Source organism: Salvelinus alpinus, chromosome 18 (assembly GCF_045679555.1).
Source record: "Salvelinus alpinus chromosome 18, SLU_Salpinus.1, whole genome shotgun sequence".
NCBI classification, from domain to species: domain Eukaryota; kingdom Metazoa; phylum Chordata; class Actinopteri; order Salmoniformes; family Salmonidae; genus Salvelinus; species Salvelinus alpinus.
This window is the reverse complement of record NC_092103.1, coordinates 15357210-15374502: the sequence shown is the minus strand read 5'-3', so window position 1 is coordinate 15374502 and position 17293 is coordinate 15357210. Positions and strand designations below refer to the sequence as shown.

The window sequence follows — 17293 nt, the reverse complement described above, 5'->3', positions numbered from 1 at the left end:
ACCTAAGTGTATGTAAACTTCCGACTTCAACTGTAGACTGACCAGGTGAATCCAGGTGAAAGATATGATCCCTTATTGGTGTCACTTGTTAAATCCACTTCAATCAGTGTAGATGTAGGGGAGGATACAGGTTAAAGAAGGAGTTTTTAAGCCTTGAAACAATTGAGACATGGATTGTGTATATGTGCCATTCAGAGGGTGAATGGGCAAGACAAAAGATTTCAGTGCCTTGAACGGGGTATGGTAGTAGGTGCCAGGCGCACCAGTTTGTTTCATGAACTGTTTTTCATGCTCAACAGTTTCCCGTGTGTATCAAGAATGGTCCACCACCCAAAGGACATCCAGACAACTTGACACAACTGTGGGAAGTATTGGAGTCAACAGGGGCCAGCATTCCTGTGGAACGCTTTCGACACCTTGTCGAGTCCGTGCCCCAACAAATTGAGGCTGTTCGATGGGCATGACTGTGCTATCCTTGACGGCTGTTTATAGTGGCTTGATGAATGCCTCCCCTCTTCTGCCAGGTACTGAGACAATTAGATGACACCATCAGTACCTAACGAGGACTATTCCTCAGAGAACCTATTCACAGTGGCAATGTAGTGGAACCCTAACCTAACTGAAAACCCAACACAGGCAGACAATTAATATATATATATAGAGAGAGAGAGAGAGAGAGAGAGAGAGAGAGAGAGAGAGAGAGAGAGAGAGAGAGAGAGAGAGAGAGAGAGAGAGAGAGAGAGAGAGAGAGAGAGAGAGAGAGAGAGAGAGAGAGAGAGAGAGAGAGAGAGAGAGAGAGAGAGAGAGAGAGAGAGAGAGAGAGAGAGAGAGAGAGAGAGAGAGAGAGAGAGAGAGAGAGGTTGCACTGCGCCCTGGAACTCTAAATTTGGAACTGTACCATATTCGGCAGATAGCCCTACTTATCAGGGCTAAATAGTACCTATCCACTAAATGGGGCCAACAGTCATTATTAAGCCAGTGGATTGAGGTCATGCAGTAGCAGCACATTCTACATATTAATTTTCTAAATAAAACTCGCTGTCTCTGTCTGTCAGTCTGTCACTGCAACAGACAGACATAATGGTGTTCCATGTCAGTTCCAGGCCGTTCAGGGCGACTGATGGTTTATTTACAGCATGAGCCGACAAGCAGCAGAACAAAGGATAGCAAATCACAGAGGGGGTTTATGGCAGGGAGAGTCAGCCTGTTTCCTGTCTCACAGCCTGGCTGGGCAGTGGGCCCAGGGAGAGATGGACACACACACACACACTTTTACAACTGCGGCCTGCAGCCCTGCAAGTTGTCCATTATGTGGAACTGCGACGAACAAGGGTAAAACATGAAACGTTCAGCATTATTTGGCTGAGGGATGTCATTGTGCTTCCACAATGCTGAAGAGAGGGGAATGTAATCATTGGACATGACAGTCTAGCTGGAGACTAGGGGGGATGGCAAGGACAGATAACATAGAGGAGGGTAAATCAATGAGTGCCTGAGGGAGTAACACACTAACCTGGTTGTGGGACTACATTCAGTCAAACTGAACAGGCCACGGAGAGGTATTTTCAGTGTTCCTAGAACTAGAAGATTGATTCTACTGAAAAAAGGGTTGAAAGCAAAAGCACGGCTTTCCTGTAAGCACACCGTATTATCAGCTGTCAGTGAACACTTTTACATACACAGACAAGTGACACCTGCTTGTTTAAAAACCCTTGCAGGTCCCCTGAAAGCCAAGCACTTCCTCAATCTTGTCCACACAAGGAGTTTGTAAAGAGCGTCATCCGAACAGGCAGACAAACACCCCAAAGAGACACGGAGCTGTGGCGCAGCAGCCCCCTCTTGACTGCCTGGAGAGCTCTCAGCTGGACAGATGGGCCAGAGGTCCGGCAGGCTGGTGCACGTTAACTATGCAGCAGGGCCTTGGCTGTAATAAAGAACCGCTAGAAAGATTTACCAATCAATAGCTGGAATATTTCAATGATATGCTTCTTGATAAAATAAGACCACTGTACCACTACCTGTACAAGTTCCACCACAGAAATAATCTTGATTATAGCATCACAGAAATAAACCGAGAGCAGTGTCCTTAGAATGCTCTCCACAGTGTTTCTCACGTGCTGCAGCCTATTAAATTAACATTTAGCTTTTGACACACTGGTAGTGTTTATTAAACAGTTACTTACATGGCATCACCTCTGGGGTGTACAGTACAGTACACACCTGACCGGGTGGACGGACTCCAAAAATACATCAAACATATCACTTTATTTCTGCAAATAGGGTGCTGAAATGTCTGCTTGGGGGCCCTACTGCAGTAGGATATTAAACACTTGTAACAGTCTGACAGCTCGCTTTACAAATGACTAATCCTAGATTTTGTATTAATGAAATTCTATCTGGTGAAATCCTAGGAGCTCAGTCATCATAAAAGAGGGGGAGCAGGGAGAGATTCTCCCTGCTGCCAGAGCAGAGCTAGAGAAGAGTACAGACCGTATAACAGAGAAGCGTTTCACCGTTTAAAGGGTAGAGCTGCTGCAGGCGTCACCCAATCATCCACATCTAGACTAGTGCCAAAGCCAGACTAGCTGGTTACAGAGCTAATGAAACTAACCCTGTGTAAACAAACATACAGTGGGCAAGCAGATCCCAGAGTCACACCCTGGTGAGTTACACTGTCTAGGTTACAGCACTCACTACAACAATCATTATACAACTATACAGGCCTCGTATTAAAATCCAGGCCAGGGTCATTTTGAGCTGGAGCCATCATCAGTCTACAGTCATCCTCATCCAGAATATTGTGGAAATCATGTTGACAATATGCAACAGCTGTATGAAGCAGCTGTTTCTACAGTGATTCATGTACAGTTAGCCTGTACATCATGTGTAGTCATATAGCAAAGCAATTCCATGAGTTACACCTCTGAGAAGCAAGGTTTGACAGGAATAGATAACGCCCATCATTATCGATGACAGAAGGTCGTGTTGAGTCCTGTCTTGTTTTTCACCCCTGACATTTGGTATAACAATAAGTTTCTCTTCCTAGACAGAGAATGAATCAGAATGATGATGAGTATTCTGTCAGGGCCATATGCACCAATCACTGAGTCAGCTCTGGCTTTTTACTGCCGGGTTGTCTTTCACACAGTGTCACTTAGATACCATTCATCAAGTTTACTGTTAGTCACCATCTGGCGGGAAGCATTGAGAGAAAAATGTCCTCTTCCAGCATTTCAGGCACATAGAAGTCTCCAATGCCTTTATTATTGTCTATTTTGTATCTCTTTCGACACATGTCCCTGTGGTGGCCTCCCGGGTTAAGAGCGGTGGGTCAGTAACCCGAAAGGTCGCTGGTTTGAATCCCCGAGCCGGCAGGTGGAAAAATCACATACACTAATACTCCAGCTGATGAACCCTGCACCTGGAAGCATTTAAGAGCAAGAGAGGAGCTTACTATAAAATGGGTCAAGCCTAGGCCTACAGTTTATAACTTTTGATTTTCCATTTTTGGACCATCAGCAAATCAGAACATATTCAAAATGTGTGACATCTACCAGTTCTCTCTGCCAAACCCCAGGAATTATCATGACATTGACCAAACCAGCCAGTGTGCAGTAGTGCATCAATAATAATCTGTATTCCAGAAACACATTCTGAAATGAAAGTAAGTCTGATCTATAGAAACACATGGACTGAGTGACACCTCAAAGCATCATAATGGTTGTTGTTGGGATAAATCAATAGTAACCTAACAGCATATCTTCAGCCATCAGCCTCTTGGCATATTGGCCCTGCAAACCAACCAATGTGTTTACAGCAATATCCTGGGTCCTGAAAACCTTGTTACAAGGCAGGGACAGCGTAATTACAGTGTAGATAACCATTTTATGTAACAGTGTATAGGCTGTTATATAACTTTTACACTAAATGTGCTAATAAACTCACAATGGAGATAACTGCGTCAACTGCACATGACCCTGGCAGAGATATTGAGCGATGTTGGCCACGCAGGAAGATGTAATCGATTTATGTGTATCATGTCCAAACATACAAACGTGTGTCAAAAACAACAACAACATAGGCCAACGTTCTTACCTCTAAAGATTCCAGACTGAGAAAGCTGGCTATGGCAAATCCATCAATAATGTCCTCCTCCTGTGACACTGACCCTCGTCTCTTTTTCCGAGAGGGACGCGGGGTCCGGACATAACGCAAGTTGGTAATTTTTCCATAATTACACAGGGCCTTATTCCCGACCGGGCTTTGCCCTAGGTCGGAGCCAGATGATGGACTCCGGTTTTGGTCATTCCTGTCAATCGCATCCCTTCTTCGCACGCGGTCTCGTTGAGATCTTGACCTCCGGCTGCGCTTTATTTTCCCGTCCATTTTAGAACTCAGAGTCGAAGCGATCGCCACACGACAGAGCGAAATTCGTTCTTTGTCCATGTTAAGTATAAGTGTGCAGAACAGCACTTGCTTTGTTTTACAAATTAAATAAACGATCTGAGAAAATCCTCCATCCAACAATAACAGACAAGAACATTTTCGAAGGTTGGTTTCGACTTGAATGCGAACCGTGGCTGCCTGTCTAATTGGACCACCACAACAGCAGATTGTTACTTTGTTGCGCCTAGAGAGTGGGAGAATTCTAAATTGTAACTCTAACAATAATATTAACTTGCTTTGAAACTTTTTTTTGCTTGCAATTGTTGTCTGGCTGCGACAGAGCGAGCTGTCAGACGAAGCTACAACGTGGTATCATGTCGGACTGTTCTTCTTCCATCACCGCCCGGCAAAATCTATAGTCATGAACGATTGTGCTTGGCTAGAGGGAATCCGTTTATTTAAGTAAAATAGCCTAAACAACACTTCTCTTTGATGGTGTTTGGCCGATTGATTGATTGATTGTTACTCTGGCCTTAGATATGCAAAAGCGAGACACATGAATAATCCACTCAACTCAATTAATTCCGTGATTTGTAGAATCATCCATTCTCAGGTTATTTGATCAAAGCTTGTCAATCTTCACACCAAAGTAAGCAAACCCCAGCCAGAAAACGATTCGCCTTTCCTGAGTCGGTATTGTTTCTAAATAAATCCAGCCTCGAATTCTTCTTTCCTTGGTTGGTTTGAATGGTCGGTTGATCTTGAGTAAAACGTTGGGTAAATGGTGTAAAAAAAAAAAAAAAAAAACACGTTAGATTTAAAGCCCACTTCCCCACTTCGCCCTACATTGCATTTTCGGTTGTACAGTAAATCCCAGTACCGTGAACAACTGACGTATTTCCGCCACTTCTGCACGGAAGTGCCTGAAACGATCAGCGATTTAACGCTGAGGAGAGGAGGTGAAAGATGTACCCTTTCATGACCCTATGTACTGCTTGAAAAGGTTGGTTTTAGTTCTGTTCTTTATACTGCATTATTATAGGTTTGGAGTTTATTACAACACTGAGTAGCCTGGGCTGAGAATAGGCAGATCTTATTGATACTTTAAACAAACAACAACAAAAAAGAGGTAGTGATGGTGAAATAAAGGGTTTTGAGGGAATGTGATTAATTTATTTCACCATTAGTCATGCATAAATACAAGCAAAATAGTTTTTCTACATGGATTCTCTCTTTTGCATAATAACCTATTACTAATGGGAAAATGTTGCCTAAGATGTGTTTTGGATATATTTGTGTTACACTAAGGCAGTGTTAAATTAATCGGAGTGGCCACAGATCTGACTTTTCCGGACCCTTCTTCCCAACATTCTCTGCTCTACTCGTTCGGCTACTCTGGCAAATGGCTCTCGTTATATGGTTAGATCAAAGCCGAGGCAATGTCTGCAAGATCACATAATGATAGTATTCTACATAACAGAACTGAATAAAATAGCATAGTATGACGTTACTGTAATACAAAAAACACCACCTAATTTCTTATGAGATTCTAGGATGATTGTGCGAATGGTCACATCTTTCTCTCTTATGTGGCCAAAACTCAACAGTGCGCCGGCACAAGGCAAAATATGGGCTTTGATTGAAACAAAACACAGGTACACTACCGCTCAAAAGTTTGGGGCCACTTAGAAATGTCCTTGTTTTTGAAAGAAAAGCTCATTTTTGTCCTTTAAAATAACATCAAATTGATCAGAAATACAGTGTAGACATTGTTAATGTTGTAAATGACTATTGTAGCTGGAAACGGCTGATTGTTAATGGAATATCTACATAGGCGTACAGAGGCCCATTATCAGCAACCATCACTCCTGTGTTCCAATGGCACGCTGTGTTAGCTAATCCAAGTTTAGCATTTTAAAAGGCTAATTGATCATTACAAAACCCTTTTGCAATTATGTTAGCACAGCTGAAAACTGAAAACTGAAATGGTTGTCATGCAGACACTGCATGGACGTTCACCAGTAAAACTGTCAGTGATAAATGTGAAGGGAGGCCACAGAAATGTGTACATAATGTAGATCATCATGTGATCTTGCAGACAATGATTCAGCTCTGATCTAACTTTATTAAACTAGCAGCATTCGCCAGTGTAGGCCTATCCTGTTCTCTGTGCAGCCGAACAAGCAGAGCGAAGACTGTGCGTAAAGTAGGGAATCGGGCACATGCACAGTAGCTTTGGGACCTTTAGCTGTCGGGAAGGAGGGTCCGGTGCAGCCTAGGCCAGAAAATGATTCAAAAGTTGTAGGTCTAATCCTGATGCACAAGCATGCTCGGCATCGGCATTCCTGTGCCGAGAAAACAAATAAACCTCCATAGCTGTAGGACCTACATTGATTCACGTTAGTGCTCAAAGTGTCCTGCTACAATTGCCTCAGGAACAGGAAATAGTAGAAAAGCTTCCTTAATGCACAGGTTGCCATTACCAGTAACATTCAGCCTTTATTGAGCCTGCCCATGGTTTGAGTCTCTTCCAGAAGAATCTTAGCGGAATGTTAAAATATGCATGAAGCATGAAGATGCTCATATCATCCTCTCTGTTGTCCTCTGGGTTTCTGAACAAAGATGATCTGATAACGGCTTTATCACTGCAGTTCTACATTTTGCTCTATTATCATTTAACGGTCTCCAAACTCTGTTGATTTTAAACTTCTTTGATTTGCTATCCTTGTATAGTGAGAGCTGTGCTGCAATAGTTACTACATTCCCCATGTGTTTCAGGTCTCTAGAGGTGCACTGACAGACTGTGGGTTTACCCTAATTAAGTGCTCCATTTAGAAAGGTCCTGTAAGTTGAATTTGTACAGAATTGCTCCACTAGGCTGCTGGGGAGCATTTACAAATGGGACATGTATGCTCTGAAACATTCAATACTCATTAATGTCAATTTGCTTCATTGTGCTCCCATTTCTCTCCTATTACATTGGCTGCAATGGTGATGCTAGCTGACAGACAAAATATACATCTTGACTTATCCCTCCCGTCGTCCTCGTATTGTGTCTAGTCCCCGCGTCCTCCGGGTCACCCTGTCCCGTCCTGGCTAAAGGCCCAATGTGCGCAAGTGTGACAGTATGCGTGTGAACAGCCTTTGCAGATGTATTTCTTACACCTGCAGCACACCGTGTGTGTCTTGGAGTCCTTCTTGGGTGGGCAGAGCTGACACCTCTTCCTCTTACTTGCCCCGGTGGCCGGGGCAGCGAGCGGGGCAGTGGCCGGGGCAGCGGCGGGCTCCTCGCGCTGTGGATCACGAGCCGCCGCCGTAGCACTCTGTAGGACTTTGACAAGTGCTGACGCCGCTTCGGTGCGGGGGAGATGCTGCCTTCTTTGGAACAGCGGCTTCACAAGTGCCTTTCCCAGCTGCTCCAGGAACACCCTGCGCTTGTTCCGCTTGCGAGGCATCCAGTCAGGCTTGATCTCTCGCCATATGACAAAGGCGTTGTAGGAGGACACGTCGAGGATGTTGTGGAAGACGACCAGGAGCCAGCGGGCAGTCATCCGTCTGCAGCTGTACATGCCGACCACCTTGTCTAGGTTGTCCACGCCGCCCTTGTTGCAGTTGTAGTCTAGGATGAGGGCCGGCTTCCTGTCGCGGCGATCGCTAATGTCGTCCTCTGTGTGCAGCATGCTCAAAAGTAGCACGTTCTTGTTTTTCTTTGCCAGGTAGGACACTAGAGTGGCGGTGGGTGTGAAGGCAAACCTGGAGGACAGGACCTGTCTGCCCTTGGACTCGAGCAGCGCGGGCGGGAGCTCGGCCTTGTTCTTTCTCACCGTGCCCACCATGGTGAGGTTCCTCTCGAGGAGCCGCTGGCCCAGTTCGTAGGAGGTGAAGAAGTTGTCACAGGTGATGTTGCGACCGCTCAGTCCCGGTGTCAGGTCGAGGACGACGTGCATCCCCTGGTTCTTCTCGGGGTCTCCGCTGGCCGCCTTGCCGGTGTACACTTGCATCTTCCAAGCGTAGCTGGACTTGGCGTCGCAGGCCACCCACGACTTGATGCCGTATTTCGCCGGCTTGCTGGGGATGTACTGACGGAAAGGACAGCGGCCTTTTGGAAAGGGGAGAAGAGATTAGCCTCGTTACTGTCTCATTGGGGCCAACGGCCTTTTGTGTTACACACGCTGCTACTGCTGCCACAGCCGCTGCCACAGTACGTCTCTATAGACACACACGCACGTAGACGCACGTAGACACACACGCACGCACGCACGCACGCACGCACAGTACCTCTGAACGGGACCAGTTGCTCGTCCACCGTCACGTCAGGCCCCGGGTTGTAGAGGGCCGGCAGCCGCGCCTCCCACAGGTCCCAGCCCTCTCTGATGGCTGCGAGTTTGTCCGTGGCGAGTCTTGCGGGTCTCGACTGGCGGTCGTCGAATCGCAGCAGCCCCGAGTACCTGTGAAAGACCTTGAGCGACATAGCGGACCTGTAGACGCCCACTAGGATCAGCAGCCCTACGTAGGCGCGCAGGTCCATGGCGTCCATGGGTCGCCAGCCGTCACCGTATTTTCTGGCCCCGTGCAGGTTCGTCATTTCCACAATTATCCTTTCTATCGCCAGTGTGACAAACAGGTGGAAGGCGGACGCGATGTCGCGCGCCTGGGTTGCGGCGTAGGCCGTGGGGCCCGGAGTCTCGTCCGGCCCGGCGTGGCAGATCGGCGGAGGCGGCCGTAGGCCACGGGGGACCATTCAATTTTGCCGTTTTTCGACAGCAACGGCGTCTCCCTTTGGTCCGGAGCCGAGGAGATCTCTTCCTCGCATTGGTCCTCGCGCTCGTCCTCGGGGGCTTCCTCGGGCTCTTCCTCAGAAGAGGGAGGAGAAGCCTCGTCGACCTCGCGGCGCTCTGGGTTGTATTCCTCCCCATCTTCGTCTTCCAAAACCTCTTCCTCCTCCTCCTCGGAATCTGAGTTGTCTTCTCCATCCACGCTGGACAAGATCTGTTCTAGAACCTGCGCGGCCATGAAACGCACGGCCATGGCCGCTCGGCTCCTCTGATCGGGTCCACTGAGCGGCGGGGAAGAGCGCACTTGGCACGGGTGGGGCGCCGGTCACTTTGTGTGTGTGTTTGTGTATGTGTGTGTGTGTGTGTGTGTGCCGCTGACAATATTAGTATCCTCTCTACTGCCGGCCTCTTACGCGGGACACCAAGACCTGAAAATGCACGAGGCTCGCTTGCGCGCGTGTGTGTAGCCGTGTGCAGTTGATCCACCCCACCCGAGCCACAATAACACTTGGCTGCTCTCTAGCACACAGCGAAGCATGTCTGGACCTGTGTAGTGGCTGGCTGGGTCGCTCTGACCCACGAGCACAGAGCGGGAGCCCTGGAAACACAGGGCCTGGGTCGCTCTGACCCACGAGCACAGAGCACAGAGCGGGGAGACACACGCGCAACCTCGCCAAACTCGCAGACTCTCTACACTCAACGACATACGCCTCGCCAGTGGCTGGCAGGGTCGCTCTGACCCACGAGCACAGAGCACAGAGCGGGAGCCCTGGAAACACAGGGCCTGGGTCGCTCTGACCCACCGAGCACAGAGCACAGAGCGGGGAGCCCTCCACACACAGGACCTGGGTCACCCTGACCCGAGGACCACGGGAGGGTTAAGGTAAGGTTATGACTGTGTCTGCTTTTCTTGTTGCCATTCCCAGATGCCAAAGCATTGAGTCTAAAAGCACACTTCAGATTAACCTTTGTTATGAGTGCAATGGTTTACTTTGCAATTAAATCTGAGTGATGAGTTGCAGTGAAATTATATGAAACACAGAACAGAGGAGGGACAGAACTGAAACCATCTTTTGTTAGAAACAGGAACATTTGTGGTAGTTATCACAGTGTTGGAATGGGTGTCCAGTAATAAACTGGTCCTGAACATATCTAAAACTTAAAGCGTTGCATTTGGTACTAATCATTCGCTAAGTTCTAGACCTCAGCTAAATCTGGTAATGAGCCTCCCGGGTGGCGCAGTGGTCTAGAGCACTGCATCGCAGTGCTATGCTGCGCCACCAGAGTCTGGGTTCGCGCCCAGGCTCTGTCGCAGCCGGCCGCGACCGGGAGGTCCGTGGGGCGACGCACAATTGGCTTAGCGTCGTCCGGGTTAGGGAGGGTTTGGCCGGTAGGGATATCCTTGTCTCATCGCGCTCCAGCGACTCCTGTGGCGGGCCGGGCGCAGTGCGCGCTAACCGAGGGGGCGGGTGCACGGTGTTTCCTCCGACACATTGGTGCGGCTGGCTTCCGGGTTGGAGGCGCGCTGTGTTAAGAAGCAGTGCGGCTAGGTTGGGTTGTGCTTCGGAGGACGCATGACTTTCGACCTTCGTCTCTCCCGAGCCCGTACGGGAGTTGTAGCGATGAGACAAGATAGTAATTACTAGCGATTGGATACCACGAAAAATTGGGGAGAAAAGGGGATAAAATTAAAAAAAAAAAAAAAAAAAAAAAAAAAAAATCTGGTAATGAATGATGTGCCTGTTGAGCAAGTTGAGGAGACTAAACTTGTTGGTGTCACCTTAGACTGTAAACTGTTATGGTCAAGGCATATTCATTTGATTATTGTAAAGATGAGCAGAGGTCTGTCTGTGCTAAAGAGATGCTCAGTATTTTTAACACCACAGTCCCTTAAATTGAAGCGGTGGGAAACAAACAAAAGTGGCCTCTGATCAAAACTGATCAAAAATGAAATCACTGATAATTATAAGAGAGCAGGAGAACGTATAAATTGGCTACAATAATAACAATAACTTTTCAAGCACCAAATCAAGAATGATTTTCAAGGTAGGCCTATTCCAGTACTTGCATTTCTGAGCTCCAAATTCAAGTTCAAGTAGGCTACTTCAAGTCCCTTATATTGTTTAAAATTGCATGTGTAACTGTTACATCTGCTCCTGCAACGCCCTCTACTGCTCATCCTGTATCTCCTTGACCTGCCACCACCCCACCAGTACTCTCTCCCTCTCCCTCTCTCTCTCTCTGTGTGTGTGTGATTGTGTGGGTGGAGACAGGTGTGCTGGAGTCAGAGCAGATCCCTACCAGCTGCAACATGTTCCATAATCAAGACCTCTACAAATACTCAGCCCTGCCACTTCCACGCTGCCATATCGTAATCTCTGCTCAGTCAGTCTACGTTTCTAGCCGTTTGTTACTATTCAAATCCTGTTATCCTGTTGTCTCTGTTTTCCTTGCCTGTCGCTGTATTCCTCTCTGCTACAGTTCTGCCCGCTCTGACTCTGGTCCCTGTCTCCAGTCCCACGTATCGTATTCCTGCTACTCTGTCCTGGATTCCCCACTCTACTACTCCCTTGGATTCCCCTCCGGACCTGCTTACTCTGTCTCACCCCCTCTCGCTCCAGCCTCAGCCTCAGCCTCCGCACCTGGTTTGAAGCAACCCGCCCGAGCTTCCCCTGACCTGCACTCCATCTCCCCCCTGTGTTTCAATAAATACCTTGGTTACTTCATCCCAGTCTCCTCGTCAGAGTCTGCTCTTGGGTTCCACTCCGCGTAACAGTAACATGGGAATAAAAATATATTTGTCATGTTATTTCATTACCTGATCATATTGTGAATAAGCCCACTACGTTATGTAATTTGTTGTCATTATATCCATAATAATTAATAGGAATAGCGTTGGATGTTGCACAATAGTCTATCCTAACAGTTGAGCACAGTAGACTCAGTGTCCAATTCGAGACAAAAAACATGAAAAAAGGAACTTATTAACTTGATGCTTTGTCTGTTAAATCTAAGGAGACCCTGCTGTAAATCAAGCAGACAACAACAGATGATCAACATTATATCCACTGTGGATCCAGTCACAGCTGTCTTCACCGGCGTAAGGAATGAGACACCAAAATATTGTGGACATTCCTCTTGAACACCTTTTTTCCAGCACTTGGGCTGTTGTTGCATGGCATGCTCTATCGCCACAGTTGTTTGTCACTTGACCGTCATTTGGAAAATTCCTTCCTGGATCAGATGATGTGTGAAAATATCAAGGTGTAACTAATCAGCTGGACACCAAATGTGCATCCAACAAGTATTATGCATAATTATTGAAAAAACACGTTAATGTCAGTATCGATTTAGGTTTTCAGTATCAAGGTAAAGTGACTCTTTCGGTTAGAAGCATTACATTTCGGAATACATACATAAGTTGGGATTTGTATGCCCATGAAAACTGTTTTCACCCAGTGACAGAAGAAGACACAAATGTTACATAAATACACTGCATTTTTGAGATCTCTATACAAAAACTGTCCGACAGCTAGATCCAGGATTCTTACAAGGTTCAAGTTCAATGTCTAATTAAACTGTTTAATGCTTAATATATATAACGACAACTTACACTGCCATAAATGCAAGTACAGAAAAGTAATGTTTGTGTCACACGATTTTGGACAAATCCATCAAGACACCCTCCATAATAAAGGGTTAAACATAGGTTTTAAATCAACTCGTGACGTTTATTGAATTATAGCTATGATTCCCCCTCCTTTTATCTTAACGTAATGACATGAAAAAAAATTGCAGATTGTTATCAACGACATCAACAGCTGTAACAAGTACCCAAGGTACCCTTGTTTAACTGTCAGTAATGTGGGTAACTGTCAGTAATGTGGGTAACTGTCAGTTGTGGGTAACTGTCAGTCATGTGGGTAACTGTCAGTTGTGGGTAACTGTCAGTCATGTCGGTAACTGTCAGTAATGTGGGTAACTGTCAGTTGTGGGTAACTGTCAGTCATGTGGGTAACTGTCAGTCATGTGGGTAACTGTCAGTTGTGTGTAACTGTCAGTCATGTCAGTAACTGTCAGTCATGTGGGTAACTGTCAGTCATGTGGGTAACTGTCAGTCATGTGGGTAACTGTCAGTAATGTGGGTAACTGTCAGTCGTGGGTAACTGTCAGTCATGTGGGTAACTGTCAGTCATGTGGGTAACTGTCAGTCATGTGGGTAACTGTCAGTCGTGGGTAACTGTCAGTAATGTGGGTAACTGTCAGTCGTGGGTAACTGTCAGTCATGTGGGTAACTGTCAGTTGTGGGTAACTGTCAGTCATGTCGGTAACTGTCAGTCATGTCGGTAACTGTCAGTTGTGGGTAACTGTCAGTCATGTCGGTAACTGTCAGTCATGTGGGTAACTGTCAGTCATGTGGGTAACTGTCAGTCATGTGGGTAACTGTCAGTCATGTGGGTAACTGTCAGTAATGTGGGTAACTGTCAGTAATGTGGGTAACTGCCAGTCATGTGGGTAACTGTCAGTCATGTCGGTAACTGTCAGTCATGTGGGTAACTGTCAGTCATGTGGGTAACTGTCAGTAATGTCGGTAACTGTCAGTAATGTGGGTAACTGTCAGTCATGTGGGTAACTGTCAGTCATGTGGGTAACTGTCAGTAATGTGGGTAACTGTCAGTCATGTGGGTAACTGTCAGTCATGTGGGTAACTGTCAGTAATGTGGGTAACTGTCAGTAATGTGGGTAACTGCCCGTCATGTGGGTAACTGTCAGTCATGTCGGTAACTGTCAGTCATGTCGGTAACTGTCAGTAATGTGGGTAACTGTCAGTCATGCCGGTAACTGTCAGTAATGTGGGTAACTGTCAGTCATGCCGGTAACTGTCAGTCATGTAGGTAACTGTCAGTCATGTGGGTAACTGTCAGTAATGTGGGTAACTGTCAGTAATGTGGGTAACTGTCAGTTATGCCGGTAACTGTCAGTCATGTGGGTAACTGTCAGTCATGTGGGTAACTGTCAGTAATGTGGGTAACTGTCAGTAATGTGGGTAACTGTCAGTCATGCCGGTAACTGTCAGTCATGTGGGTAACTGTCAGTCATGCCGGTAACTGTCAGTCATGTGGGTAACTGTCAGTCATGTGGGTAACTGTCAGTAATGTGGGTAACTGTCAGTCATGTGGGTAACTGGCAGTAATGTGGGTCACTGTCAGTAATGTGGGTAACTGTCAGTCATGTGAGTAACTGGCAGTAATGTGGGTAACTGTCAGTAATGTGGGTAACTGTCAGTCATGTCGGTAACTGTCAGTCATGTCGGTAACTGTCAGTAATGTGTTCTATTGTTCTTATTTCAAATGTGTGTTGTTTAGTCCTTGAGCCATTCTTGTGTATTGATGTTCTTCTGTATTTTGTCATGTTTCATGTTTGTGTGGACCCCAGGAAGAGTAGCTGCTGCTTCAGCAACAGCTAATGGGGATCTGAATAAAATACAAAAAATACAAAATATACACTGTCATTTCAGTCACGCACAGATCTGAGAGATCACAGGGCAAAATTGCAAGAATAATCAGTATTGTGTAGTGCAATTGTTCAATGTTATTCAATACTAGATGGGCCCAGGCAGTCACCATAGCCATTTCATTTTGTGTTACACTGCCCTCTGCTGGTGTAATGCCTGGCTCTTTGAAAACCCCTTGAGAAATCAGAAACATGTCTGTCAGTAGAGGGCAGCACAGGTCTATTCAAGCACAGAGAATGATAGAGGCCTCTAGTTGACAAATAGTTATTTTAGCATGGGCAGCGCCATTGAGGGCCTCCACCATGCTTCCCCCATTTTAAAGTAGTCAAAGTTGTCAACTGGGTGGGTATTCCTATAGGTTGTAGCCTCAATGGCTCTACCCATGCTGTCACATATCCTATAATGGCACACATATAAAGATGAGTCCTCTATCTATCTCTAGGATCCCAGGTCACTCATTGTGCTGTTGGATCCAGTTCTCCAACATTTACATTGTACCTTTTACTATGGAATGAATGGTTTATCCACAGCTTCCACATTCACCTGTAAAAATATTTCTCTGTGTGCACATTGCACATCATCTAACAGAAATACCTGACAGATACCTCATTAATACCTCATTAAAATAATTTTGTCATCTTTAGCTAACGATGATATTGAATCTTTTCAATGTCACCGTATGGAAGACATAATAGCTAAGCAAACTGACAATACAAAATTACAAAACTCTGATCAAGGACAACAAGATAGAACTGCAGCTTGTCTGTGTCTTGCATAGAATTAGAAATTAGAACAGTAATTTAGTAGGATCTCTATGGTGTCTTGTCTCTCCCCTCCATCTCAGATTTCAAAGAAACAAATGCCATTGAAACATGTTAGGTAGACTACATATTGCAATGAGGCAAGGATCTCTATTATTGTTATTCTCACCAACTTTCTTCTGCTTGTGATGTGCTGTATAATCCGTTTCCTGAAGCAGTGACCAAAGCAGCTGGAGCCTGATGGCGCTCATGAAGTTGTGAGGTTAATCTGGCTAAGAGAGGGTGTCTGACACCGAGGCAGCCCCAGGCTCTCAGTTGGATGAGATGGCTTTAGACAGTTGCTAATACAGAGGCAGGATTGCCTGGGAAATGTGTTTGGATTGATTCACTGGGAAGGCCAATTAGATAGAGCGAGAGAGAGAATCCGGCAGTCATCCCCAAGGCCACCTCTGCTGTATCTTTTTAAGCGATATATTCTGGGTGTTGTTGTGGATTTCAATGTGGTATTCTTCAGCAATGATGTGTAGTGTTGGTTTACAGAATAGCTACTAGATGGAAGGGCCGGGCTGTTGCTCTCAAATGGTTTAAGGTAGAAAAGCAAAACCAACTTTAAAATGTGCAGACAGGCTGGCTTTTGCCAATGTCAAATATATCTTAACAAACACTTCATGTGGCTAAAGCTCAGTGGGTTTTTCAAACAATAACAAGTTTAATGGAAGATAAGTGGCTTTAGCCAAGGGTACCCCAACTGGCGGGAAACACTTTTTTATTGTTAGACATAAAAGACTGTAAAAACACCAAATCTGTTCCAAAGTATCCCATGTGTAATAGAGAGATATATGCGATCGTATACAAATGCAAGCAAGGTTTGAAATGATTATGTTTTAGTCAAAAATAATATATTGTTGTGGTTAATTTGCAGTCTACAAATCCTTTGTAATTACGGCTGAACCTAGTTGATGATCCCTGATTTGACCTATTGTCCTGTGCCCTTTAACGCATGATCAAGTAAGACAATATTATCAGTTGGCATTTCTGTTCTGTGCAGACATTTTCATTCCTGTCACTTTGCTGAAAATAAATACTGGTTTTGGTCACAAATCAACTTTTGTTAGAAACATTAACCTGCCCTCAGCACTTTTCACCCAGAATATAAAACATCTTATGAAGTCAGGTTTATGCTGATGGATGTAAAGCTGTACATTAATATTCTCTATGGATGATTTGGTTTGTCTGCATAATCAATTTCACCAAGCAAATAACAGTTTTGCTAATGTTGTTAGATGCAAATAAGGGATTTGGCAGATCCACATATCAGATTGAAAAGATTAAATGAATGTGCTCAGACCATGACAGTTATTGGATCACTTTGACCAAGTAAATAGAAGTATTGCAAGTATTGGGCCCTGGAAAACATGCATGTCTTTATTCTTGACTTTTTTTAGATTATGGTGCAGCTTCTTCAATGCATTATGCTACTGTAGCATTATTTAACAGCTGGCTTCAGTCCTTTATTACTGCAATATCATTTAGGTCTTGATGATATGTATTTTATTATTCAAGGAATTATGCAATTGTACACATCATGTGATAATGATTATGTGTGGGTGGGGATATTTATTCTCTCTCCATAGGTGTTTATTATCATTGGATGTTCTGGGACAAGCTTTATTTATTCCATATGATTTGAGGCCCCACAACCCCCCCCCCCCCCCCCCCCCCCCCCCCCGTCTAGACTGTTGACCGTTGCCCTGAGGAACAGTTTGGGCCTCTGGGGTGGATTGTGTAATTATAGCAACGCACATTCAGCACCCGCCTGCTTTATGTGGGGTGCCCTGGGAAATAACTGTACAGCG

The 17293-nt window shown here is 45.6% G+C and overlaps 1 protein-coding gene and 1 pseudogene across 2 annotated transcripts in view; both read right to left on the bottom strand.

The window, feature by feature from the left end:
• Nucleotides 1–5253, bottom strand: part of LOC139544485 (autism susceptibility gene 2 protein homolog) — a 43294-nt gene extending 38041 nt beyond the window's left edge. For both annotated transcript variants that reach the window (XM_071351627.1, XM_071351628.1), the window contains exon 1: nucleotides 4096–5253. In XM_071351627.1, the coding sequence (XP_071207728.1) occupies nucleotides 4096–4446 (351 nt within the window). In that variant the 5' untranslated portion in view covers nucleotides 4447–5253. The remainder of the gene's footprint in view (nucleotides 1–4095) is intronic.
• Nucleotides 5254–7455: 2202 nt separating this feature from the next.
• On the bottom strand, nucleotides 7456–11987 carry LOC139544638 (piggyBac transposable element-derived protein 4-like; annotated as a pseudogene).
• Between the last annotated feature and the right edge of the window lie 5306 nt (nucleotides 11988–17293).